This window comes from Gorilla gorilla, chromosome 6 (genome assembly GCF_029281585.2).
Source record: "Gorilla gorilla gorilla isolate KB3781 chromosome 6, NHGRI_mGorGor1-v2.1_pri, whole genome shotgun sequence".
Taxonomy (NCBI): Eukaryota; Metazoa; Chordata; class Mammalia; order Primates; family Hominidae; genus Gorilla; species Gorilla gorilla.
This window is the reverse complement of record NC_073230.2, coordinates 13,875,632-13,900,802: the sequence shown is the minus strand read 5'-3', so window position 1 is coordinate 13,900,802 and position 25,171 is coordinate 13,875,632. Positions and strand designations below refer to the sequence as shown.

At 47.4% G+C, this 25,171-nt stretch overlaps 1 protein-coding gene across 3 annotated transcripts in view; it reads right to left on the bottom strand.

Moving 5' to 3' along the window:
- CYTH3 (cytohesin 3) overlaps nucleotides 1-25,171 on the bottom strand; it is a 158,066-nt gene that overhangs the window by 106,837 nt on the left and 26,058 nt on the right. Inside the window, exon 1 of one of the 3 annotated variants that reach the window (XM_031013118.3) lies at nucleotides 6,409-6,649. The exons of 1 other annotated variant lie outside the window; for it this stretch is intronic. In XM_031013118.3, the coding sequence (XP_030868978.1) occupies nucleotides 6,409-6,442 (34 nt within the window). In that variant the 5' untranslated portion in view covers nucleotides 6,443-6,649. Of the gene's footprint in view, nucleotides 1-6,408; nucleotides 6,650-25,171 lie in introns of those variants that run through there. One more of the 3 variants, XM_055346537.2, reaches the window with a different exon arrangement.

The following is a 25,171-nucleotide window of genomic DNA, read 5'->3' as shown; positions in this document are numbered from 1 at the left end:
ACCCACCAAGCCCCGTAACTCTCACCTGAACCACTGCAACACCTCCCTTCTCCCAAGTCCTCCCTTCTCCTCCAACCCACTCTCCACTCAGGAGTCAAGAATATGCTTCTTTAAAAAGCAGGGGGCAGTGGTTGAGAATATGGATTCTGAAACAGAAGGCCTGGGTTCCAATCACAGCTCCATCACCTGCTAGCTGTGAAATTTCAGACCAATTACTTAGCTTCCCTATGCCTCCATTTTCCAATCTGAAAATAGCGATATGATGAAGAGTTAATAAATTAAGACGCAGAAAGTACGCAGGACATACAGCATCAAGTAAATATTAGCTAAAATTATTGAAATGTAAATCAAATGAGATTTCCCCGTTTAAAAATCTTTCAGCGGCTTCATGTACTTAGAATAAAATCTGCATTCCTTAGCTACTGAAAGCCTGACATGGCCCCAGTCTATCTCTCCCGCTTCGCTGTCTGCTCAAGCCACACAAAGCTGCTTTTAATTCTCTAGAATACTCAGCTCTTGCCAGCTCCATGCCTTTCCTTCTGTCTGGTCCACTACCCCTATAGGTTGCACCTCGAAGGGCATTTCCTCAGAGGCCTTCCCTGGCCATGGGCTTTCCCTACACCTCTCCCATCCCACATTTTCTCTTCCTCAACCTCTTGTTGATTTCCTTTAACACATCTAGCATAATACATGATTATTTTATATACAGCTGTTTACCTCTTGTGTGTCTCTCCATCTAAACATGAGCTCCATGAACGTGGGAAATTTATCTGCCGTATTCACCACTGTTAGGCACTGATACAGTTTGGATATATGCCCCGCCCAAATCTCATGTTGAACTGTAATCCCCAGTGCTGGAGGTAGGACTTGGAGGGGAGGCGACAGGATCATGGAGGCAGATCCCTCATGGCTCAGTGCTGCCCTTGCAACAGTGAGTGAGGACTCCTGAGATCTGGTCGTTTAAGGGCGTGGCATCTCTTCCCTCTTGCTCCTGCTCTAGCCATGTGATGTGCCTGATCCTGCTTCGCCTTCCACTATGAGTAAAAAGCTCCCTGAGGCCTCCCCAGGAGCCGAGCAGATGCTGGCACCATGCCTGTACAGCTACAGCCTGCACAACCATGAGTCCATGAAACCTCTTTTCTTTATATATAACCCAGGCTCAGGTATTTCTTTATAGCAATGCAAAAACGGCATAACACAGGCACTAATAGCTCTTGTGCCATGCATAGAACCTGGTATTTGGTAGAGACACCATCAACATTTGAGTAAATGACTACAAAAGAATATACTCTAAGCATAATCTAAAAGCATCCACTTTTTAAACTCTCCAAAATACAGTAGTTAACTTACTACAGACTGAAAAATAGGTCACATTTTATAACCTTACATTGGATATCACATTATCTTTTGTTGCTGTCTTCCCAGAATATTTTGTTTGTTTGTTTGTTTTGAGACCGAGTCTCACTCTGTCGCCAGGTAGTGGCGCTATCTCGGCTCATTGCAACCTCTGCCTCCCAGGTTCAAGCAATTCTCCTGCCTCAGCCTCTCGAGCAGCTGGGACTACAGGTGCGCATCACTATGCCCGGCTAATTTTTGTATTTTTAGTAGAGACGGGGCTTCACCACATTGGCCAGGCTGGTCTCGAACTCCTGACCTCATGATCTACCCACCTTGGCCTCCCAAAGTGCTGGGATTACAGGCGTGAGCCATTGCGCCCAGCCGTATTTTTTAATCTATAAAAATTCCCTCAAAAAAGGTGTAAAATGGGTATTTTCTTACCATCATACTATTTTTCTATGAAACTGCTTTCCAATTTTAGAAAAAGTGAAGACAGATTATTCAAACTTTTTTGAATTTCAAAAAATAAAAAGGCGCATAGTGAAAAGTTTCCTTCCCACCTATATTCCCCATCCACTCAGTTCCCATCATCTTCCCCAAACAGGTAACCATTGTTATTGGTTCCTCCTTTCACCTTCCAGCAAATCTGCATGCATCAGCCATCACTTCCTCTTTCAAAACACAAGAATGGGAGCACGCAATGCACATTTTCCTACACTGTGCTCTTGTAATTTTGTTTTGTTTTTTTGAGACAGGGTCTCACTCTGTTGCCCAGACTGGAATGCAGTGGCGCAATCTCACTCACCGCAACCTGCACCTCCCAGGCTCAAGCGATTCTCCTGCCTCAGCCTCCCGTGTAGCTGAGATTACAGGCACGCACCACCACGCCTGGCTAATTTTTGTATTTTTTTAGTAGAGACGGAGTTTCACCATGCTGCCCAGGCTGGTCTTGAATTCCTGACCTCAAATGATCCACCCGCCTCGGCCTCCCAAAGTGCTAGGATTATAGGTGTGAGCCGCCGCGCCTGGCCTGCTCTTGTAACTTAAGGTATTTTGGAGATCTCTCCATGTCAACTAAGAAAAGAGCTTCCTCGTTCCTTTCTACAACTTTACAACCTCATTAACCATCTGGGCATGGATTTATCTGATAAGTCTCTTGCTTGCTGATGGACACTCAAGGCAATAAATAATCTTGTACCTATGTTATCTCACACGTGTACAAATATATCTGCAGGTTAAATTCCTAGAACTGGATTGCTGGGTCAAAGGATTTACACGCCTGTAGTTTTTAAAGCTACTGCCTAAAGCACCTGTATCTATCAGGGTCCACCCAGAGAAACAGAGACATCCAGAGAAACCATCCCTTTAAGAATCTGATATAGAGGGAATTTAATATAAGGAATTAGTGACAGGCGTGATGGAAAAACTGAAAAGCCAAACAGGAAATGATAATCCAAAGATTAGCAAGAGCAAGCTGCTGTTACCACTTCTCAAATAGAGGGTAAAAGGGAGGAGGTATTTCTAAGACTCAAAGGCTAGGACCAAGGGGCAGGAGCTGGAGCCAAAAGGAGACAAGGTACCTGCCAGAGACACTCCCTGAGGCAGGCCTAAGGGAAATAACCTGTTTTTGTCCTTCTTCCTGCCATTCCCCCTGCCAGTGGCTCCCAGTGGCCAATCCCAGCCGGAAGCCAGCTGACCAAGGGCCTGGGAAATGTTGCCTGCAGGGGTGAGTCCCTGCAGGGAAAGGGCAAGAAACGGATCTGAGCCAACAGGACATGGGCTGACCCTGCCTGTGGCTACTTCACATTCTTACCCGTAAATGTTTGAAACGACCTTGCCGTTCAAATATTTCAAACTTGAAACAGACTTTGTACACTTGGGGGTTATCACCTGTCTGAAGGTGAAAGGTGGGAGCTCAATCTAGTCTTAATTTGCATGTATTTTATTATGAACAAGGCTCAGCATCTCTTCACCTGAAGCACAGACACCTACATTGATCAGGGAGTGAAGGGGGCAGAGAGAAGAATGCCAATTATAGTTAATTCACCTCATCTGCCAGGGAAGGTCCATTCAGGACCATCAATCAGACAGATGCCCAAACAGGACATGAAGACAATCCCAATGAGCCAAACTGGCCAGCTACCCTCCAAGTAGAGACTTAGCTCAAGAACTGTTCTCGAAAAACTGAAAGGCAACAAAGTCCCATAGGAATTAAAAACGCCTTAACTACACTCTGCACACACTGTAAGGAACAATGTGTTCTTGTAATCTTGTGCCCCCCACTCGCTCCTCTTGTAACTGCCTTCCAGCCATTCATGCCACCATCCTCTCTCTCCTTATCTTGCATTGAAAGAACAATACAGTGGACAAAAAGCTAAATTAACTTATAAAAATAGCAAGTAGGAATCAATTTTTCAAGCCTTTTAACCTGACCATTAACAAAAAAAAGACCTCTTCAATTATCTTTGGCCTCTACCATAACTACTGTTTGAATAGATTATTTACCCTATCTTTTAAACAAGCTTTAACTGACTCCCCCAGATACAGTTCAACATTATGTACTACACTCTAAAAATATACCAAAAAATGTTATGCTTTATAATCTGCTGGCAACTGAAACGGTTTTCTTTAAAAGAGCTCAACTTTATTTTTTTAAACATGAATTTTAAAGCATTTAAAAATCTAAATGGTATTAACTGTAAAGAGGTATGTTAACTTCAAAACTTACAACAGCCAAGAGTTAAATATAAGCACATAAAGGTTATACAATAATTACAATATCACTCATATTTCAAAACTTTGCTTTTCACCTGTTTCAAAAATAAATATCCTAATATTGCCAAAAATATTTTTAAGTGTCTGTCACAAAGCAAGGGAGAAAGCTAGTTATAAACTAAATCAATAAAGGTTAAAAGTTATTTTCCAGCACCTAACATGCTGGCTGGCATTTTGATGGGCAATCAATCAATAAATCTTCATTGTTCAATGTTCCAGTGAGATGAATTAAATGATACACTTAAAACATTCACGTCTTTGATGGTTTTTTTCCAATCTGAAATACACACTTATTCCAGAAACCTGGAAAATATAAAAAGAAAATAAAATAATCCATAATGTCACCAATGTTTATGTTGTTTAAACCATGATGTATAAAACTGCTTATTTTAATGGTTGTAAAATACTTCAATAAACTTCCCATAATTTACCTCACCATGCCCCTGCTGTTGGCGTTGCTGTTTCCAATTTTTTGCTATTTTAAACAGCATAATACACATCTTTATACGTGAGGGGTTTATTTCAAGGTTGCTTCCCTGTGATATATTCCCAGAAGAGATACTAACAACCCAAGGACAGTTTTAAGACTTTTGATACTTCATATCATCCTTCGTTATAGTACTCAAGACCTGCAAATTGCTGGAGCACATTAAAGCCTCCTCTTTTCCTCTTTATTCCTGCTTTAATCTTCAAGTCTACATTTCTTTACTCACAGAGCCCAAAGCACCTTACAAACAAAACTGCCAAGCCAGCTAGCTGCCTTGACGCTAATGTCCAACGTCTGCATATTATACAGTTGTCTTTCTTTTCTAACAAGGGAAAACTGCTATGCCCAAATTGTGACAGGCAGGAAACACGACATCCACCGGGAACCCATTCCTTAGGATCTCATGGCTCCAGACAGACAGCCTGACTGTAGGAGGGTTCGCAACTGGGCGCCTTCGTTCCACAGCGCTCCCTTTTCATCAACACACCCCCTCGGTGCCACAGTGCTACCCCTAGCTTCAACTATAAGAACTGAACTCGCCAAATGCCATGACGGGTGCCAACTTCCCACCATCCTGGCTGCATCGCGTCTTTCAGCAAAAAAACATCTCCCTCTGAGCAGCACTTGAATTCTGGAAGGCACCTTGATGATGAACCACTTCATCCTGAAGCATTCAATACTGCTGATTCTTACAGGCAGCTGCTCCGGCAGCCTGTAATTAAGATTTCTCTAAACTGCTCCCTTATTACATGGGGTTCTGATGATTCTGATGATTTCTGTCAGCTCAAAGGAGATCTTCAGCAAAAAAAAAAAAAAAGTCTAGAGAACCTCAACTTCGGCTGTTCCTGTAAAAACACGGGCATTAACCCTTTGCTTTCCAAAGCGAACACCCACTCCATACAGAGGCACGTTCCTCTGTTTTTAAAATCTAATTCCCAGCATGACCCAGCAGTCATTTGTATTCCACGAAATAATTTCCAACAAACACGATTCCTCCAGCAAGAGGAAACCGAACGTCAGACACAGACCACCTGGGCCACGACGCGCATCGACCCGACCCACTCGGGAGCACACCTGGCTCCGGGCACACCTGGCTCTCCGGTCTTGCCTCTGTGCTGGGTGCAGCTCGTGTCTCCCACCCTCGGCTCCACGGAGTTTTTTGCTCAATCTGTCGCGTCTGCCGTTTCCTAAAACGTCTACCCTGACCTGAACTCCAGCTGGCCCCCTCCCCGTTCGAGCAAATCCAGCGACCGTTTCTGACCCAAAGCCAAGCAGACTGTCACGCTTTCCAACCGTTCCCCCTGCCCTCCCGTCCTGTACACTCGAGGAGCCTCCAGTGCAAAACTTTCCCCTCCCGGTTTCCCACCGGCTCAGCCGCTTCCGCCCACCTGAGCTGAAAGGGGGCGTCCGAAACGCCGGGCTCCGGAGGGCATGAACGCCCTTGGCGACAAGATGCGGGGAAGGTCGCCCCGCAAGGTCCCCCGCCCCAGAGGAGCGACACCCAAACCCCGGCCCGAGACTCCGGGGCGACCCCGGCCCGCGGCAGCCCCGGCCCGCGGCAGCCCCGGCCTGGTACCCAGACCCTCGCCAGCGCTGAACGGCGACCCCGGCCCGCCCCCTCCCTCGGCCCCCGGAGACCCCGCCTCGGCCCTGGCCCGGCGTGCCTCAGGCCTCCAGCGGACGCCGCTGCCGCTGCCCCCGACCCCGTCTCCTCCGGCGAACCCCGGCCCAGCGCCGCGCCCGCGACCCCCAGCCCCCGGCCCCCGACCCCAGGCCGCCGGCGAGCCCACCACACCTCCGACACTCACCGCCACCACCCTCGCCGCCGCCGTCTTCATCCATCTTGAGGCCACTCCCGCAGCCGGCGAGCCGGGGGCCGGCAGCAGAAGGGCCGCAGGCTGGGGACGCCGCCGGAGAGAGCGCGCAGGCGACCGGGCGGCTCCTTAGCGCGCGGCCCGGGTCGCGGCCGGGCCTCCTCCCGCTGGGCGGGGCCTTGCTGGTCGCCGTGCCGTCACGTGACCCATGCCCCGCCCCTGCCCGCGGTGGGCGGGGCGTGAGGCCGCGCAGCCCCGCCCTCGGGAACCGGCCGGGCCGGCGGCGTCTGCGCTGGGGAAGGCTGTAGACCTGGCCCCTGAAGTGCAGGCCGATCCGGTGTGCGTGGAGCTAAGCCTCCTCGCCCTCAGCATTCCAGTAGCCTGCGGACGGGCGTGGGGCCCCGGACACTGGAACGCTACACTCTGCAAAACCCAGTGGCCAGGGGTGCAACTTGCACGTGCACTCGGGGTAAAAGATCAAGAAACGAATGCATTCAGAAGTCAGGCCTGGCCAGGCTCGGTGGCTCACACCTGTATTCCAATACTTTGAGAGGCCGAGGTGGGAGGACCGCTGGAGAACAAAAGTTGGAGACCAGCCCCGATAACATAGCGAGACCCCGTCTCCACAAAAAATTTTTAAAATGACCCAGGCATGGTGGCATGTGCCTGTAGTTCCAGCTACTGGGGAGGCTGAGGTGGGAGGTCACATCACTTGAGCCCAGTAGGTAGAGGCTGCAGTGAGTTATTATTGCACCACTGCACTCCAATCTGGGTGACAGAGTGAGACCCTGTCTCAAAAAAAAAAAAGAACAAGGTCAGGCCTTCTCCTTCCTAAGACATGCATGTCAGAAGAATTCCAGCCTTTCAGCTGTCTTATATTTAATGGAGCCTCTCCTCCTTCCCTCCTGGTGAGTGCATTTTTAAATTAACAAAATGCAGGGCTTGTAAATGAATGTGGTCATGAGGTTGGAATGGAATCCCGATTTAACACACCTGGGGCTCAGCTCTCAAAGGGCATTGTAGGGGTTGGCCAATCTGGCGGCTGATGCCCTTGGAGTTTAGCGCCAGTCTCCCTTGGAGAGCTGCCAGCTGTCCTGGATTTATGATGCAGAAGGAGCTCTGAATTCAGTTTCCCTTGGGCACAGCCAGGGTCCTCAGCACAGGCCTCCTGGGCAGAAGGCCTCCCCTGGCCCCTTCTCCACATCGATGGATCTCCTCTCTCACTCCCCATATCTCTCTTCCAGTAACTCCTGAAGCATTGCTTGTGGCCCCTCCCAAGCCTTTCTGTTGGAACTCAATTGCATTAAAGAAAAGCAAACATTGTAATGGAGGAGATAGCTCATCTCTAATATAATTTTCCAGCAACTGTTTTATATTTACAAGCTTTCCATTGAACCAAAGGATCCTTCCATTGTCGTCTATCAAAGTGGACAACTTTCACCTTTTGGTTCAAGGTTGCGGGATGATTTCAAAGTTCAATCTCCTAATAACCTCAAGAATTGAACATCAAGCATTCTCATGCAACCAAACCCACGAGGGACACTTTTTTTTTGAGACAGGGTCTCGCTCTATTGCCCAGTCTGGAGTGCAGTGTCTCGAGTGATCCTCACACTTCAGCCTCCCAAATAGTTTGGACCATAGGTACATGCCACCATGCATCGGCTAATTTTTGTATTCTTTTTTAGAGACGAGATCTTGCCATGTTTGCCCATGCTTGTCTCAAACTTCTCGACTCAAGCGATCCTCCCACCTTGACCTCCCGAAGTGCTGGGATTACAGGCATGAGCCACTGCACCCAGCCAAGGGACACTGCTGCGTGCAAAGGTGTTTGACGGCTTGAGCGACAAAGAGGCACCAGAAAAGGGGTCTGGGAGTTAGGAGATGTGGGGTTCAACTCCCAACCCCCAGACTCGGCTTCCTGATCTTGTTCCCGTCAGCTTTGTTATCTTGGAGATAAGAGCGTAGTTACTGAGAAAAAAATGACAGCATTACTTTGAACTTGATAATGAGATATGCAGAGCTTTGAACTCAAAGATACTATCAATTATAAACGCTTTTTCATGTCAATTCTTAATTCTTTAGGTGTCTTAGAATGTGATCCACAGGTGCTTTTCTCAGAGTTTTAATCTGAAAGTGGCTTCTCTGATCTCCATCTAATCTAATTTTCATCAGACTAAAGCACAGCCCAGTTATATAAGGAGGATATTACATTATCCCCATGGTTTAGCCTGGGCTTGCATTTCAACAAATTCTGCAAAAATGTTGGGGGGATAAAGGCTTTGGGTGTCATTTCTGTGCTTTAATGGGGAAATTGGAAGACTTCAAAATCTTCACAACTCGAAGGAATTAATATCTAATGGAAAAATTACATATTTTCAAAAAGAAGTGCTTTCCAGCATCTCTCAAATCCCACCAAGATAGCAATGATCTAATCTGCTTACATACGTATTATCTCTACATATAGGAACTTTAAGTATTTTAGTTACTCACTAAGATAGGCACTCACTTTATGCATAGTTTATGAGTGGTTTGCTCAGATGTTGGAAGTTTTATAAGTGAATTTGTGAGGAAAATAATTCATGCAGCAGGCATCGCTGCAGAATAACAAGTATTAAACCCAATTATTAAATCATTGCAATCATTTGGTCAGATGATAAATATTTAGGCACCTCCTGTATTCCAGACACTGTCCTAGGTGCTGGGAAAATGATGAAAAAGGTAAATTCAGTCCCCAGGTTTTGTTTTTGTTTTTGTTTTTGTTTTTTGACACAGAGTCTCACTCTGTCGCCCAGGCTGGAGTGTAGTGGCGCTATCTTGGCTCACTGCAAGCTCTGCCTCCCGGGTTCTAGCCATTCTCCTGCCTCAGCCTCCCGAGTAGCTAGGACTACAGGCGCCCGCCACCATGCCCAGATAATTTTTTGTATTTTTAGTAGAGACGGGATTTCACCATATTAGCCAGGACGGTCTCGATCTCCTGACCTCGTGATCCACCCGCCTCAGCCTCCCAAAGTGCTGGGATTATAGGCGTAAGCCACCGCACCCGGCCCAGTCCCCAGGCTTATGGAACGGATGGCCTAGAAGGAATACAGCCATTAAGCAAATAATTATGTAATTGTAATTTTGACATCTGACTCTGTAGACTTTCTCATAGTATTTGCTGTTTCATGTGAATTGGCTTTGCAGCCTTAAAACTGCTTTAGGGGCCGGGCGCAGTGGCTCATACCTGTAATCCCAGCACTTTGGGAGGCTGAGGCGGGCAGATCATGAAGTCAAGAGTTCGAGACCAGCCTGGCCAACATGATGAAACCCCATCTCTACCAAAAATATAAAAAATTAGCCGGGCATGGCTGGGCACGGTGGCTCATGCCTATAATCCTAGCAGTTTGGGAGGCCGAGGCAGGCAGATCACTTGAGGTCAGGAGTTCGAGATCAGCCTGGCCAACATGGTGAAACCTTGTCTCTACTAAACTACAAAAATTAGCCAGGCACAGTGGCGGGCGCCTGTAACCCCAGCTACTCAGGAAGCTGAGGCAGGAAAATCACTTGAACCCAGGAGGCAGAGGTTGCAGTGAGCCGAGATCACGCCACTGCACTCCAGCATGGGCGACAGGAGCGAGACTCCGTCTCAAAAAAAAAAAAAAAAAAAAATTGTAATTTTGACATCTGACTCTGTAGACTTTCTCTTAGTGTTTGCTATTTCATGTGAATTGGCTTTGCAGACTTAAAACTGCTTCAGGGCTGGGCGGTGGCTCATGCCTGTAATCCCAGCACTTTCAGATGCCAAGGCAGGAGGATCGCTTGCGCCCAGGAGTTCAGGACCAGCCTGGGCAACATAGCGAACCATGTCTGTACAAAAAAAATAAAATAAAAAATAAATCACCCCTGTAATCCCAGCACTTTGGGAGGACAAAACAGGTGGATCCTTTGAGCTCAGGAGTTCAAGATCAGCCTGGGCAACACAGCAAAACCCTATCTCTACAAAAAATACAAAGTATAATTAGCTGGGCATGGTGACACAAGCCTGTAGTCCCAGCTACTGGGGAGGCTGAGGTAGGAGGATCGCTTGAGCCTGGACGGCAGAGGTTGCAGTGAGTCGAGATCGCACCCCTGCACTCCACCCTGGGTGACAGAGCCAGACCCTGTCTCAAAATGTGTATATATATATATATATATGTTAGCCGGGTGCAGTGGTGCACACTTGTAGTCCCAGCTATTCAGGAGACTAAGCCCAGAGGTTGAGGCTACAGTGAGCCGGGATCGCAACACCGCACTTCAACGTGGGCAACAGAGTGAGACCCTATCTCAAAACAAAACAAAAAACAAAAAACTCCTTCAGGACAGAGACTGTAGTCTGTATTTATTCTGTCTCTGCTGTCTGCTGCAGGGTGTGGCCATGTCAAAAAAGCGAAAACAACAATATTTGTTACCACTGCTGGATGAACAGGGCCATCAAAAATGGGAAACATTTTGAAAACATGTTGAAACCCATTTATCAGCCTTTTGACCACTGCAGAAATAGTTTACGAAATCAAGAATGTGAACATTCCGGAAAGGTCAGAGGACTTCTTTGTACATTCATCCATCCTCCAAGTGAAAGTCTGCGAAATCGGACAGAAGTGTCCTCTCCCAGCTCTGAGGGTCACAAGAGCCAAAACCCTGCCAAGGATGGTTTCTTGATGCTTGGCCATAAAGAGGCTTCCCGAGCTACCCAGGCTAGAGCTACTCCAGACCCCGCCTGGAGCAGCTCTCATCTCCCCTAATAACAGTTAAGAAATGCAGGCACAAATGTGACTGTCAGCAGATGGGGACTCAAGTAATCTGTTACATCGGGGATCTGTCACAGTCCGGAGAAGACACGCACTGTGGCCAGCTCACTGTCAGCTCACAGTTAGGAAAGAAAAGGAATGCTTTCTGCAACCTAATTTCATTTAGGAAAGAAAACATCTCATTGGAATGGAGATGATCTCGTGCAAATTAACATACTCCGTTCTGCTCAGGCAAATGACAGGGGTCCAAGAGTCAAGTCACATCCTTATTAAATTTTCAAAAGCCCAGACATTCCAGCCTTCACAATACTCTGTCTCTCGTTCCAGCCGTTCAATGCAGTCCACCTTGGCCTTCTTCTTCTATCCCCAGAATAATCCACACAATTGACATCAGTTCCCTGGCCTCACATTACCAAGGGCAGCTTAATTCCTTTTAGATTGATTAGTGACTTGCATTTTTGTAAGAACAAAGGTAGTCAGATTTCTCTGTGGTAAACTTGGAACAAATAATTTGACCACAGTTTGAGCTATTTGTCATTGGCAGAAAAACATTATATCCACTCAAAGCAGTCTCAATACTAAGAGTTATTATATACAAGGTGTCTTCTATAGTACTAAAAAGGGTTATTTTTATCTACTTCTTATTTTTTTGAGATAGGGTCTCGCTCTGTTGCCCAGGCTGGAGTGCAGTGGTGCAATCACAGCTCACTGCAGCCTCAAACTCCTGGCCTCAAACAACCCTCCCACCTCAGCCTCCTGGAAAACTGGGACCACAGGCAAGCACCACCACACCCAGCTAATTTTTTATTTTTTTATTTTTTGTATATTTTCACTGTGTTGCCAATGTCAGTCCTGAACTCCTGGGCTCAAGAGATCCTCCTACCTCGGCCTCCCAAAGTGCTGGGATTGCAGGCATGAGCCACTGAGCCTGGCCTGGTTCTTCATTTCTATAGTATGTCCCTGACCTACTAAAAACAACAAAAATAAAATTAATTTAAAAAATTAAATTGGTCAGAGTCTGCAGCGTGCAGCTTAAAATCATCAAGAGAATCCATCCTGGGGTGCAGAGTGTACTATTGGACAGGCAATTAAAAAGAAAAAGGGTGAAAATGACAACCAACAAGATGTAGCACATCTGTGTCTGCGATCATGGTCCTTGGAACAGAAAATGTGCTCCTAGGCCGGGCGCAGTGGCTCCCGCCTGTAATCCCAGCACTTCGGGAGGCCGAGGCGGGCAGATCACGAGGTCAGGCGTTCAGATGAGCTTGACCCAACATAGTGAAACCCCACCTCTACTAAAAATACAAAAATTAGCTGGGTGTGGTGATGCGCACCTGTAATCCCAGCTGCTCAGGAGGCTGAGGCGGGAGAATCGCTTGAACCCGAGAGGCGGAGGTTGCAGTGAGCTGAGATCATGTCACTGCACTCCAGCCTGGGAGACGGAGTGAGACTCCGTCTCAAAAAAGAAAGTGTGCTCCTAGCCAGCAATCAAGCGTCCCAACACCAGTCACAGGGCATTGTGATCTGGAGGGCCTAACAGCACCCACACCAATGTGATACTGCAATTTGGCTTGTAGGACAGCAAAAGCCATCCATGAGTTCTGGTCATTACACCGAGTAATGACCCGTAATTGTCACTGGGTCCCAGCCATGACATATCACAAGGTGCTACCTAGGCTCTAAAATCAGATGGCCCAGGCACTTTTGTTTCTTGGCTGTGTGACCTTGGGCAAGTTGCTTCACCTCTCTGTGCCCTAGTTCCTGTGAAATTTCTGTGAAATGGAACCAACAACAACCCCGGCCCATACAGTTACTGTGAGAACCAGATGCTGTCATATACAGTGTGTAGCACACAATAAGCACTCAATAAATACTCGTCATTGTTATCCACAGAAGTAGGAAGTTTTCCCGCCTTCTGATTCACAAGCCAGAGGGAATCTGTCTGCCAAGCTGGGAGGCAAAGCTGAGTTTCAGTGAGGGCTCCCTCCTTCCACCGCCACCTTCTCGTTGCTGTCTCTCCCTCCAAGTTTGCCTTCTGGAACTCACCCCTGCCATGGTCCGTGGTCCCTGCTCATGTGTCTCCACTGCATACCTCATCAGTCTGCCAAATAACTGGGTTCTTAGGGCTACAGACACATGTGTGCATTTTCATAAGGGAATCTGGGGACTCCAAGCCTCGTTTTTTGATGTTAGTTTCTTCATTCAGCAACCTGCTTCTGGACAGGCATGGTGGTGCATGTCTGTAATCCCAGCATTTTGAGAGGTTGAGGATTGCTTGAGGCTAGGAGGTCAAGGTCAGGCTGGGTAACAGAGTGAGACCTTGTTGCTACAAACAAAACAAAACCTGTTTCTTAGCCTCTCCACCACATAGGCCCTGGGGATTCAACGGAAGACAGCAATCAATGACTTTTTAATTTGTATTTATTTATTTATTTTTGAAACAGGGTGTCAGGCGCAAGCTGGAGGGCAATAGTGTAATCATGGCTCACTGCAGCCTCAGCCTCCTCGGCTCAAGCAATCGTCCCACCTCAGCCTCCTGAGGAGCTGAGAGGCGCACACCACCACGCCTGGCTAATTTTCAAAAATTGTTTGTAGACACGAGGTCTCAGTATGTTGCCCAGAGTGAGCTCAAACTTCTGAGCTGAGGCGATCCTCCCACACCGGCTTCCTGAAGTTCTAGGATGACAGGCATGAGCCACCGTGCCCAGGCAGTCAATGACCTTCAGTGAAGGACATGTCAGAACTCAGCACCTGGAATCACTATGAGGGCCCCGGAGACATTTACGACACCCTTATAGGGGCCAACTCTCCTTTACTTGGAAAAATTTAAAAAGAGACCAGCCTGGGCAACATAGTGAGACCCTGTCTCTACAAAAGACTTAAAAATTAGCTAGGTGTGGTGTCATGCACTTGCAGTCCCGGCTACTTGGGAGACTGGGATGGGAGGGTTGGCTGAGTCCAGGAGTTTGAGCCTGTGGTGAGCTGTGATCACGCCACTACTGCACTCCAGCCTGGGCAACAGAGTGAGACCCTGCCTAAAAAAAAAAATAGGTCTATATAGAAAAAATGTCTACATAGAAAATTCCAGCTGGGTGTGGTGTCTCATGCTGTAATCCCAGCACACTGTGGGGCTGAGGCGGGAGGATCGCTTGAGCTCAGTTTGAAGACCAGCCTGGTCAACATGGTGAAACCTTGTCTCTACTAAAAATACAAAAATTAACTGGGCGTGGTGGCGGGCACCTGTAATCCCAGTTAGTGGGGAGGCTGAGGCAGGAGAATCACATGAACTCGGGAGGCAGAGGTTGCAGTGAGCCAAGATCATGCCACTGCTCTCTAGCCTGGGCAACAGAGTGAGACCGTCTCAAAAAAAAAAGAAAAGAAAAGAAAGAAAAGAAAATTCCAAACAATCTACAAAAACCTCCTAGAGCTCATAAGTGAATTCAGCAAGGTTACAGGATATGAGATTAATATATATAAATCAATTGTATTTCTATTAATATGTACTAGCAATGAAAATGTGGAATCTAAGATTTGAAACAAAATGCAATGTACAATTTCTTGAAAAAAAAAAAAAAACACACACACGTGAAGGCTGGACCCAGTGGCTCACGCCTGTAATCCCAGCACTTTGGGAGGCCAAAGTAGGCGAATCACCTGAGGTTGGGAGTTCAAGACCAGCCTGACCAACATGGAGAAACCTTGTCTCTATTAAAAATACAAAATTAGCTGGGAGTGGTGGCACATGCCTGTAGTCCCAGCTACTCGGGAGGCTGAGGCAGGAGAATCGCTTGAACCTGAGAGGCAGAGGTTGCAGTGAGCCGAGATCGCACCATTGCACTCCAGCCTTTGCAACGAGAGCGAAACTCCGTCTCAAAAAATAAATAAATAAATAAAACACGTGAGTATAAATTTAACAAAACATGTACAGGATTTGTATGTTGAAAATGACAAAACACTGAAATAGAAGAACTCAAACTAGATCCAAATAAACAGGGAGGCATGTTGTCTTCGTGGATTAGAATACTCAACATAGTAAAGATACCAATTCTCCCCAAATTGAGATACAGGTTTAAAGCAATTCCTATCAAAATTCCAGCAAGATGTTTAGTAAATATAGCCAAGATTATTCTAAAACTTACATAGAAAGACAAAGGAACTAAAATAGCTCAAACAGGCTGGGCACAGTGGCTCACACCTGTAATTCCAGCACTTTGGGAGGCCAAGGTGGGTGGATCACTTGAGGTCAGGAGTTCAAGACTAGCCTGGCCAACATGGTGAAACCCTGTCTCTACTAAAAGTATAAAAATCAGCTGGGCGTGGTGGCGTATGCCTGTAGTCCCAGCTACTCCGGTGGCTGAGGTAGGAGAATCGCTTGAACCCAGGAGGTGGAGGTTGCAGTGAGCCAAGATTGTGCCACCGCACTCCTGCCTGGGCAACATATTGAGACTTTGTCTCAAAAATAAATAAATAAATAAAATAAAATAGCTCAAACAATTTGGAAAAAGAAAAAGTAGGAGAAATCACTGTACCCAATTTCAGGACTTACTATGTAGCTCTAGTAATGAAGACCATGTGCTATTGGCTGAAAGACAGATACACAGGTGAATGGAATACAGTAGGCAGGAGTAACCCCACACAAGTACAGCCACCTGATTTTTTTTTGAGACACGATCTGGCTGTGTCACCCAGGATGGAATGCAATGGCATGATCTTGGCTCACTGCAACCTCCACCTCCCAGGCTCAAGCCATCCTCCCACCTCAGCCTCCCAAGTAGCTGGGACTATAGGCGCACACCACCATGCCTGGATAATTTTTGTATTTTTTGTGGCGACAGGGTCTCCCTATGTTGCCCACACTGGTCTTGAACTCCTGGGCTCATGCAATCTGCCCACCTCAGCCTTCCAAAGTGCTGGGATTACAGGCGTGTGCTAGGATTACAGACAAACGATTTTTTGACAACGGACTAACAGCCATTCAATGGAGGAAGGATAGTCTTTCAACAAATGGTGCTGGAGCAATTGGATATTTATAGGCCAAAAAAAAGTATAGCAATGTAAGAATAGCCAATAAAATTGAAAAAAAAAAAAGAAACCTGACAAAAATTAACTTATACAAATATTAACTCAAAATGAATCATAGGGTTGGGTGCAGTGGTTCACTCCTGTAATCCCAGCACTTTGGCAGGCCGAGGTGGGTGGATCACCTGAGGTCAGGAGTTTGAGACCAGCCTGACCAATATGGTGAAACCCCATCTCTACTAAAAATACAAAAATTAGCCAGGCATGGCGGTGGGTGCCTGTAATCCCAGCTACTCAGGAGGCTGAGACAGGAGAATTGCTTGAACCTGGGAGGTGGAGATTGCAGTGAGCCGAGATCGCACCACTGCACTCCAGCCTGGGTGACAGAGCGAGACTCCATCTCAAAAAAAAAAAAAGAATCATAGATTTAAATGCCAAGTGTGAAAACCATGCTTTTAGAAGGCAACAGGAGAAAATCTTTGGGACTTACAGCTTAGTGAAAAGTTTTTAAACATGACTCTTTCTTTCTTTCTTTTTTTTTGAGACAGAGTCTCACTCTCTCGCCCAAGCTGGAGTGCAGTGGTGTGATCTTGGCTCACTGCAAGCTCCGCCTCCTAGGTTCATGCCATTCTCCTGCCTCACCCTCCCAAGTAGCTGGGACTACAGGCATCCGCCACCATGCCCAGCTATTTTTTTTTTTGTATGTTTAGTAGAGACGGGGTTTCACCGTGTTAGCCAGGATGGTCTCGGTCTCCTGACCTCGTGATCCACCCGCCTTGGCCTCCCAAAGTGCTGGGATTACAGGTGTGAGCCACCGCACCCGGCCAGACATGACACTTTCAAAAGCACAATCCAGCCGGGCATGGTGGCTCACGCCTGTAATCCCAAAAGTTTGGGAGGCCAAGGCAGGCAGATTGCTTGAGCTTAGGGGTTTGAGACCAGCCTGGGCAACATGAAGAAACCCTGTCTCTACCAAAAACACAAAAATTAGCCAGGCATGGTGGTGCACATGCCTGTAGTTCCAGCTACTCAGGAGGCTAAGTTGGGAGGATGGCTTGAGCCTGGGAGGCGGAGGTTGCAGCGAGTCGAGATCACACCACTGCACTCCAGCCTGGGAAAAAGAGCCAGAATCTGTCTCAACAACAACAAAAACACATGATCCATAAAAGAAAAACATCAATAAACTGAACTTCATCAAAATGTAAAACTTATACTCTGTGAAGGACCCAATTAAAAGGATAAAAAAACAAGCCACAAACAGGGAGAAAATAATTGCAAAAATATTTCCAATATTTGCAGGGAGAAATGTGTTGCATATCTGAAAGCTTACTCATTCCTAGAATGTATAAAGAACTCTAAAACTTAGCAGGAAAAAAAAGAATCCAGGGTTGGGCGCGGTGGCTCATGCCTGTAATTCCAGCAATTTGGGAGGCCGAGGCGGGCAGATCACTTGAGGTCAGGAGGTTGAGACAAGCCTGGCCAACATGGTGAAACCCCATCTGTACTAAAAATACAAAACATTAGCCTGGCATCGTGGTGGGCGCCTGTGATCCCAGCTACTCGAGAGGCTGAGGCAGGAGAATCTCTGGAACCTGGGAGGCGGAGATTGCAGTGAGCCCTCAATGTTGCGCCACTGCACTCCAGCCTGGGAGACAGAGCAAGATTCCGTCTCAAAAAAAAAAAAAGTTATGTTCAGCTGGGCATGGTGGGTCATGCCTGTAGTCCCAGCACTTTAGGAGGCTGGGGTGAGCGGATCCTTTGAGCCCAGGAGTTTGAGACCAGCCTTGGTAACACAGCAAGACCCCATCTCTACAAAGAATACAAAAATTAGCTGGACGTGGTGGCATGAGCCTGCAGTTCCAGCTACTCGGGAGGCTAAGGCAGTAGGATCACTTGAGCCCAGGAGGTGGAGGCCGCAGTGAGCTGTGATCCTGCCACTGCACTGCAGCCAGGGCAACAGAGTGATTTCATTGTCTCAAAACAAACAATCAAAAAAGTTATGTCCCAACAAAACCACAGACGTGAATACTCACAGCAATTTATTCGTAATAACCAAAAACAGGAAACAACCAAGGTGTCCTACAATAAGTAAAAAATTAAACTGGTACGTCTATACCATGGAATACTACTCAACAATAAAAATATGAACAAACAATATGAGCATCAGTTTGGACGCATCTCAAGGGCATTACATTGAGCGATAAAAGCCAATCTCAAAAGATCACATACTATAGGAATTCATTTATGTAACATTTTCAAAATGACAACATTGTAAAGATGGAAAACAGATTAGTGATTGACAAGGGTTGGTATGTTCGTGGGGGAGGAGAGTGGTGTGACTGCAGCAGGGAAGCAGGAGGCTCTCTGGCATTTGAGATCATGGAACAGATCTGTATCATTTTTCAGGAAGTGGGAGACAGGGTCTCACTCTGTTGCCCAGGCTGGAGTGCAGTGGCACAATCACAGCTGACTGCAGCCTCGACCTCCCGGGCTCAAGTGATCCTCCCACCTCAGCCTCCCGAGTGAGTAGCTGGGAATACAGGCGCGAGCTACCACACCCAGCTAATTTGTTAAGTTTGTTGTTGTTGTTGTTGTTGAACGGCTGTTGCCCAGGCTGGTCTTGAACTCCTGGCCTCAAGTGATCCGCCCACTTCCGCCTCCCAAAGTGCTGGGATTACAAGCATGAGTCATCGAGCCTGGCCCAGATCTGTATCCTGATTGCGGCGATGATCGCATGGATGGATCTACCTGTGTGATACGATGACACAGAACCACATACACCCCTTATGCCAATGTCGAACTCCTGGTTTTGATATTTTACTACAGTTACATGAGATGTCACCCAGCGGGGAAACTGGGTGGACAGCAGGGGACAAGGGCATCCTGGGGCTCCTCCCCTGGCAGCTTCTACTCTGGGCCCCCATGGAGCTGGCGAGACGCTGAGAGCTGCACTACAGCAGAGGCCCTTCCTTCCTGTCTTTTCCTGATGTCCCATCTGTACTAGAAGTTTCCCCTGTTACCCAGCTCCCTCACCACGCAGCCCTGAATGAGCTCCCCCACTTCTAACTGCCTCCTAGAAGCCCCAACTTCACAGGGGCTACCTAGGGTTGGCTGGCATTAACTGGGAAGGGCCACGAGGGAATAAAGATGATTGAACCTCAAAAACAAACAAAATGCAATATTGCTTAAAAGAGAAGTAGAGCTAGGCACAGTAGCTCATGCCTGTAATCCCAGCACTTTGTGAGGCCGAGGTGGGGGGATCACTTGAGGTCAGGAGTTCGAGACCAGCTTGGCCAACATGGTGAAACTCGTCTCTACTAAAATACAAAAAATTAGCTGGGTGTGGTGGCAAACGCCTGTAGTCCCAGCTATTTGGGAGGCTGAGGCAGGAGAATCACTTGAACCTGGGAGGCGAAGGTTGCAGTGAGCCAAGATCACACCACTGCACTCCAGCCTGGGTGACAGAGTGAGACTCCATCTCCAAAAAAAAAAAAGAGAAGACACACACAAGGAAGTGTGTGACAATGGAGGTAGACATGGCAGCAATGCAGCTACCATCTACGGAATGCTAAGGATTGCCGGAAGCCACCAGAAGCTGGAAGAGAGGCCTAGAAGGATCCTCCCCTTTTTTTTACTTTTTTTTTTTTTTTTTTTTTTTAGACAGAGTCTCACTGTTGCCCACACTGGAGTGCAGGGCTGCGATCATAGCTCACTGCAGGCTTCAACAGAGCTCAAGCAATCCTCCCACCTCCAGCCTCCTGAGTAGCTGGGAGCACAGGTGGGTGCCACCACATATGGCTAATTATTGTTTTTTGTTTGTTTGTTTGTTTTTTGAGACACAGTTTTGCTCTTGTCACCCAGGATGGAATGCAGTGGCACAATCTTGGCTCACTGCAACCTCTGCCTCCCGAGTTCAAGCAATTTTCCTGCCTCAGCCTGGGATTACAGCCGTGCACTACCACGTCCAGCTATTTTTTTTTTTTTTTTTTTTGTATTTTTAGTAGAGACGGTGTTTCACCACGTTACCCAGGCTGGTCTCGAAATCCTGGCCTTAAGCTATCCTCCTGCCTCAGCCTCCCACAGTGCTGGGATTACAGGCGTGAGCCACCACGCCTGGACAACTTCTGTTGCTTTTTTTTTTTTTTTTTTTTTTTTTGAGACGGAGTCTTGCTTTGTCGCCCAGGCTGGAGTGCAGTGGCACGATCTCGGCTCACTGCAAGCTCCACCTCCCGGGTTCACGCCATTCTCCTGCCTCAGCCTCCCGAGCAGCTGGGACTACAGGCGCCCACTACCACGCCCGGCTAATTTTTTTTTTTGTATTTTTAGTAGAGACGGGGTTTCACCGTGTTAGCCAGGATGGTCTCGATCTCCTGACCTCGTGATCCGCCCGCCTCGGCCTCCCAAAGTGCTGGGATTACAGGCGTGAGCCACCGCGCCCGGCCTTCTGTTGCTTTTAAGACCCCGATCTGCAGTCATTGTTACAGCAGCCCTAGGACCCTAATACTGTTTGATTCTGTCTCTTTGGTGGTCTCTGGTAAGTGGAGTCTTTTGCTAAGGATGCCCAGAGAAGACAGTCTCCACCATCCCGGAGCTGTGCACACGGCTGGCTCACAGAAAAAATGCATCGCAGATTGATTCCATCTGGGAAGTGAAGGATTGTCTTCTACAAAAGGAAGCAGGAGACACACCCTCAAGCATGCAACATTTTGCTGTGTGTAAAAAAGAAGCTGGAAAACAAGCAAACAAAAATCCCATTCTGGCGCCGCCACACAAATGCACTGCCCAGGGCACAGTCTCCCCTCGGCGCCCGCCTGCTCATCAGAAGATGGCCAGTCAGCTGGCTGGAAGCTTAGTCATGGCCCTTCTAACCCCTCCACACTGCCAAGTTCAAAGGAGGCAAGAAGTGAAACCTACTGGACCTTGGCAGGGAGACACCCTGCCTGAGCAGGTGGGCAGGTGGGTCACAGGGAGAGAGTGCTTTAATTTCTTTTTTTCTTTTTCTTTCTTTCTTTTTTTTTTTTTTTAAAGACAGAATCTCTTAAACTAAAGAGCTTCTGCACAGCAAAAGAAACTACCATCAGAGTGAACAGGCAACCTACAGAATGGGAGAAAATTTTTGCAACCTACTCATCTGACAAAGGGCTAATATCCAGAATCTACAATGAACTCAAACAAATTTACAAGAAAAAAAACAAACAACCCCATGAAAAAGTGTGCGAAGGATATGAACAGATACTTCTCAAAAGAAGACATTTATGCAGCCAAAAAACACATGAAAAAATGCTCATCATCACTGGCCATCAGAGAAATGCAAATCAAAACCACAATGAGATACCATCTCACACCAGTTAGAATGGCGATCATTAAAAAGTCAGGAAACAACAGGTGCTGGAGAGGATGTGGAGAAATAGGAACACTTTTACAATGTTGGTGGGACTGTAAACTAGTTCAACCAGTGTGGAAGTCAGTGTGGCGATTCCTCAGGGATCTAGAACTAGAAATACCATTTGACCCAGCCATCCCATTACTGGGTATATACCCAAAGGACTATAAATCATGCTGCTATAAAGACACATGCACACGTATGTTTATAGCTGCACTATTCACAATAGCAAAGACTTGGAAGCAACCTAAATGTCCAACAATGATAGACTGGATTAAGAAAATGTGGCACATATACACCATGGAATACTATGCAGCCAGAAAAAACGATGAGTTCATGTCCTTTGTAGGGACATGGATGAAACTGGAAACCATCATTCTCAGCAAACTATCGCAAGCACAAAAAACCAAACACCGCATGTTCTCACTCATAGGTGGGAATTGAACAATGAGAACACATGGACACAGGAAGGGGAACATCACACACCGGGGACTGTTGTGGGGTGCGGGGCGGGAGGAGGGATAGCATTAGGAGATATACCTAATGCTAAATGACGAGTTAATGGGTGCAGCACACCAACATGGCACATGCATACATATGTAACAAATCTGCACATTGTGCACATGTACCCTAAAACTTAAAGTATAATAATAATACAATGAAAAAAAAAGCTAAAAAATAAAAAAAAGAATCTCCCTCTGTTGCCCTGGCTGGAGTGCAGTGGCACAATTTTGGCTCACTGCAATCTCTGCCTCCCAGGTTCAAGCGATTCTCCTACCTCAGCCTCCTGAGTAGCTGGGTTTACAGGCGTGTGCCACCGCTCCATGCTAATTTTTGTATTTTTTGTAGAGATAGGGTTTCACCATGTTGGCCAGGCTGGTCTCGAACTCCTGACCTCAAGTGATCCGCCCACCTCAGTCTCCCAAAGTGCCGGGATGACAGGCATGAACTTCCACGCCCGGCCTAATGTCTCCTTTTCCTTCCTCCCTTCCTTCCTCCCTCCCTCCCTTCCTTCCTCTTTTTCTTCCTTCCTTCCTTTCCTTCCTTCCTTTCCCTCCTTCCTTCCTTCTCTCCTTTCTTCCTTCTCTCTCTCCTTCCTTCCTTCTTTCCTTCTTCCCTCCCTCCTCCCCTTTTCTTCCTTCTTTCCTTCCTCCCTCCCTCCCTTCCTTCCTTCCTTTCTTTTCCTTCCTTCCTTTCTTTCCTTTCTTTCTCTCTTTCCTTCCTTCTTTCTCTATCTCCTTCCTTCCTTCCTCCCTCCCTCCCTTTTGCCCTTCCTTCCTTCCTTCCTTCCTTCTTTGGCAGGGTCTCACTCTGTTGCCCAGGCTGGAGTGCAGTGGTACAATCATAGCTGACTGCAGCCTCCAACTCCTGAGCTCAAGCAATCCTCCCACCTCAGCCTCCTGAGTATCTGGGACTACAGGCATGTGACCCAAAACTTGGCTATTAGATTTTTTTTTTTTTTTTGAGATGGAGTCTTGCTCTGTCGCCAGGCTGGAGTGCAGTGTCGTGATCTCGGCTCACTGCAACCTCCACTCCTGGGTTCAAGTGATTCTCCTGCCTCAGCCTCCTGAGTAGCTGGGACTACAGGTGCGCACCACCACACCCAGCTAATTTTTGTATTTTTAGTAGAGACGAGGTTTCACTGCATTAGCCAGTTTGTTCTCAATCTCTTGACCTTGTGATCCACCTGCCTCGGCCTCCCAAAGTGCTGGCATTACAAACATGAGCCAACGCACCCGGCCTAACAAAATTTTTGTGTAGAGATGGGGGTCTCACTATGTTGTCCAGGCTGGTCTTGAACTCCTGGGCTCCAGTGATTGTCCCACCTCAGTCTCCTAAGTAGCTGGGATTTTTTTTCTTATTTTTTGTACAGACAGGGTCTCGCTATGTTGCCCAGGCTGGTCTCCAACTCCTGGGCTCAAGCAATTCTCCTGCCTCAGCCTCCCAAAGTGCTGGGATTACAGGTGTGTGCCACTGCACCCAGCTGAATGTCCTAATTCCTGAAAAGGCTTTCAGTTCTCCTGGCTTCTCCTGAATGAAGACAGACTCTTCCAGATGTCTCTCTCTTGTTATTCACTATCCTGCATCATTTTCTCTCCTGGATTTAGGATAAGAAGTGTACTACTGGGGGCTGGGTGCTGTGGCTCATGCCTCTAATCCCAGGACTTTGGGAGGCCGAGGCAGGTGGATCACAAGCTCAGGAGATCGAGACCATCCTGGCTAACGTGGTGAAACGCCATCTCTACTAAAAACACAAAAAATTAGCCAGGCGTGGTGGCAGGCATCTGTAGTCCCAGCTACTCAGGAGGCTGAGGCAGTAGAATGGCATAAACCCAGGAGGCAGAGCTTGCAGTGAGCCAAGATTGCGCCACTGAACTCCAGCCTGGGCAACAGAGCGAGATTCTGTCTCAAAAAAAAAAAAAAAGAAGTCAGCTACTGGGGCTTGGATTTTGCCTGGCACTTCCATCGATACCCCCATCACCATCACCATCACAATCTTCATCATTTAATAAGTACAGCAATATTACATAACTACTTTTTTTTTTATAGAGTCTGGTTCTGTCTCCTAGGCTGGAGTGCAGTGGTGTGATCACAGCTCACTGCAGCCTCAACCTCCTGGGCTCAAGCGATCCTCCCACCTTAGCCTCTGGAGTAGCTGGGACTACATGTGTGCACCACCGGGCCCAGTTAATGTTTTTACATATATGTATTTTTTGGAGAGACAAGATCTCACTATGCTGCCCAAGCTGGTCTTGAACTCCTGGGCTCAAGTGATCCTCCTGCCTCAGCCTCCCAAAGTGTTGGGATTATAGGTGTGAGCCACCATACCAAGGCTTGAATTGCTCACTTTAAAATGGTTAATTTCATGTGAATTTCACCTCAATAAATTAAAAAGGTATGAAACCACACAGCAGAGAAATTCCATGTCTCATTATTTCTAATGCTATTGGTGCCTAAAAGCCCATTGTCCTTTGCTGGAAGCTCACTGTGTCCACCAGACGTGTTCAGGCCTCAGTAACCATTCCCGGAACCTCCCGTGGTAAGCCTTGCTGGGCAGAGTTTCGGCCTCACTGTTCTCCCCTCCCATTTCAGTGTCATGTCTGACACATCCTGTTAACACTAAAGTTGAAATGGGACAGGATGTCCACAGACTTGAAGGCTCTCCAAGTGGTGACTCGGGGAGGTGGATTCTTGCTGTACCTGCCCCACAGAGGCTGGGACAGCTCCTGGTTGCTTCCAGAAAACCGACAGACAGAACTGCCAGGCCACATACTCAGGTACTCTCTCCAGAGAGCATGACAAGGCAGCTTTCTAATTGCTAGATGGCCGCCGAGTGCTGTGACCCTCTGAGACACGTCACCCAGCAGGTTCTCCAAGAAGCACCAATTGTCTCACAAGCTGTAGGAGGCCCCAGCAGGACCAACCTGGCCACAAGTGAGGAAGGGGATCTGGGAGCCCTCTTGGCAAGGCCAGAAAGAAACTGAGAGCAAAAAGCAGCCAAAAATGTTCCCAGCAGAGGCACCCAAACAAATCCTTGTATGTGAATACTCACAGCAGCACTGTTCACAATAACCAAAAGGTGGGAACA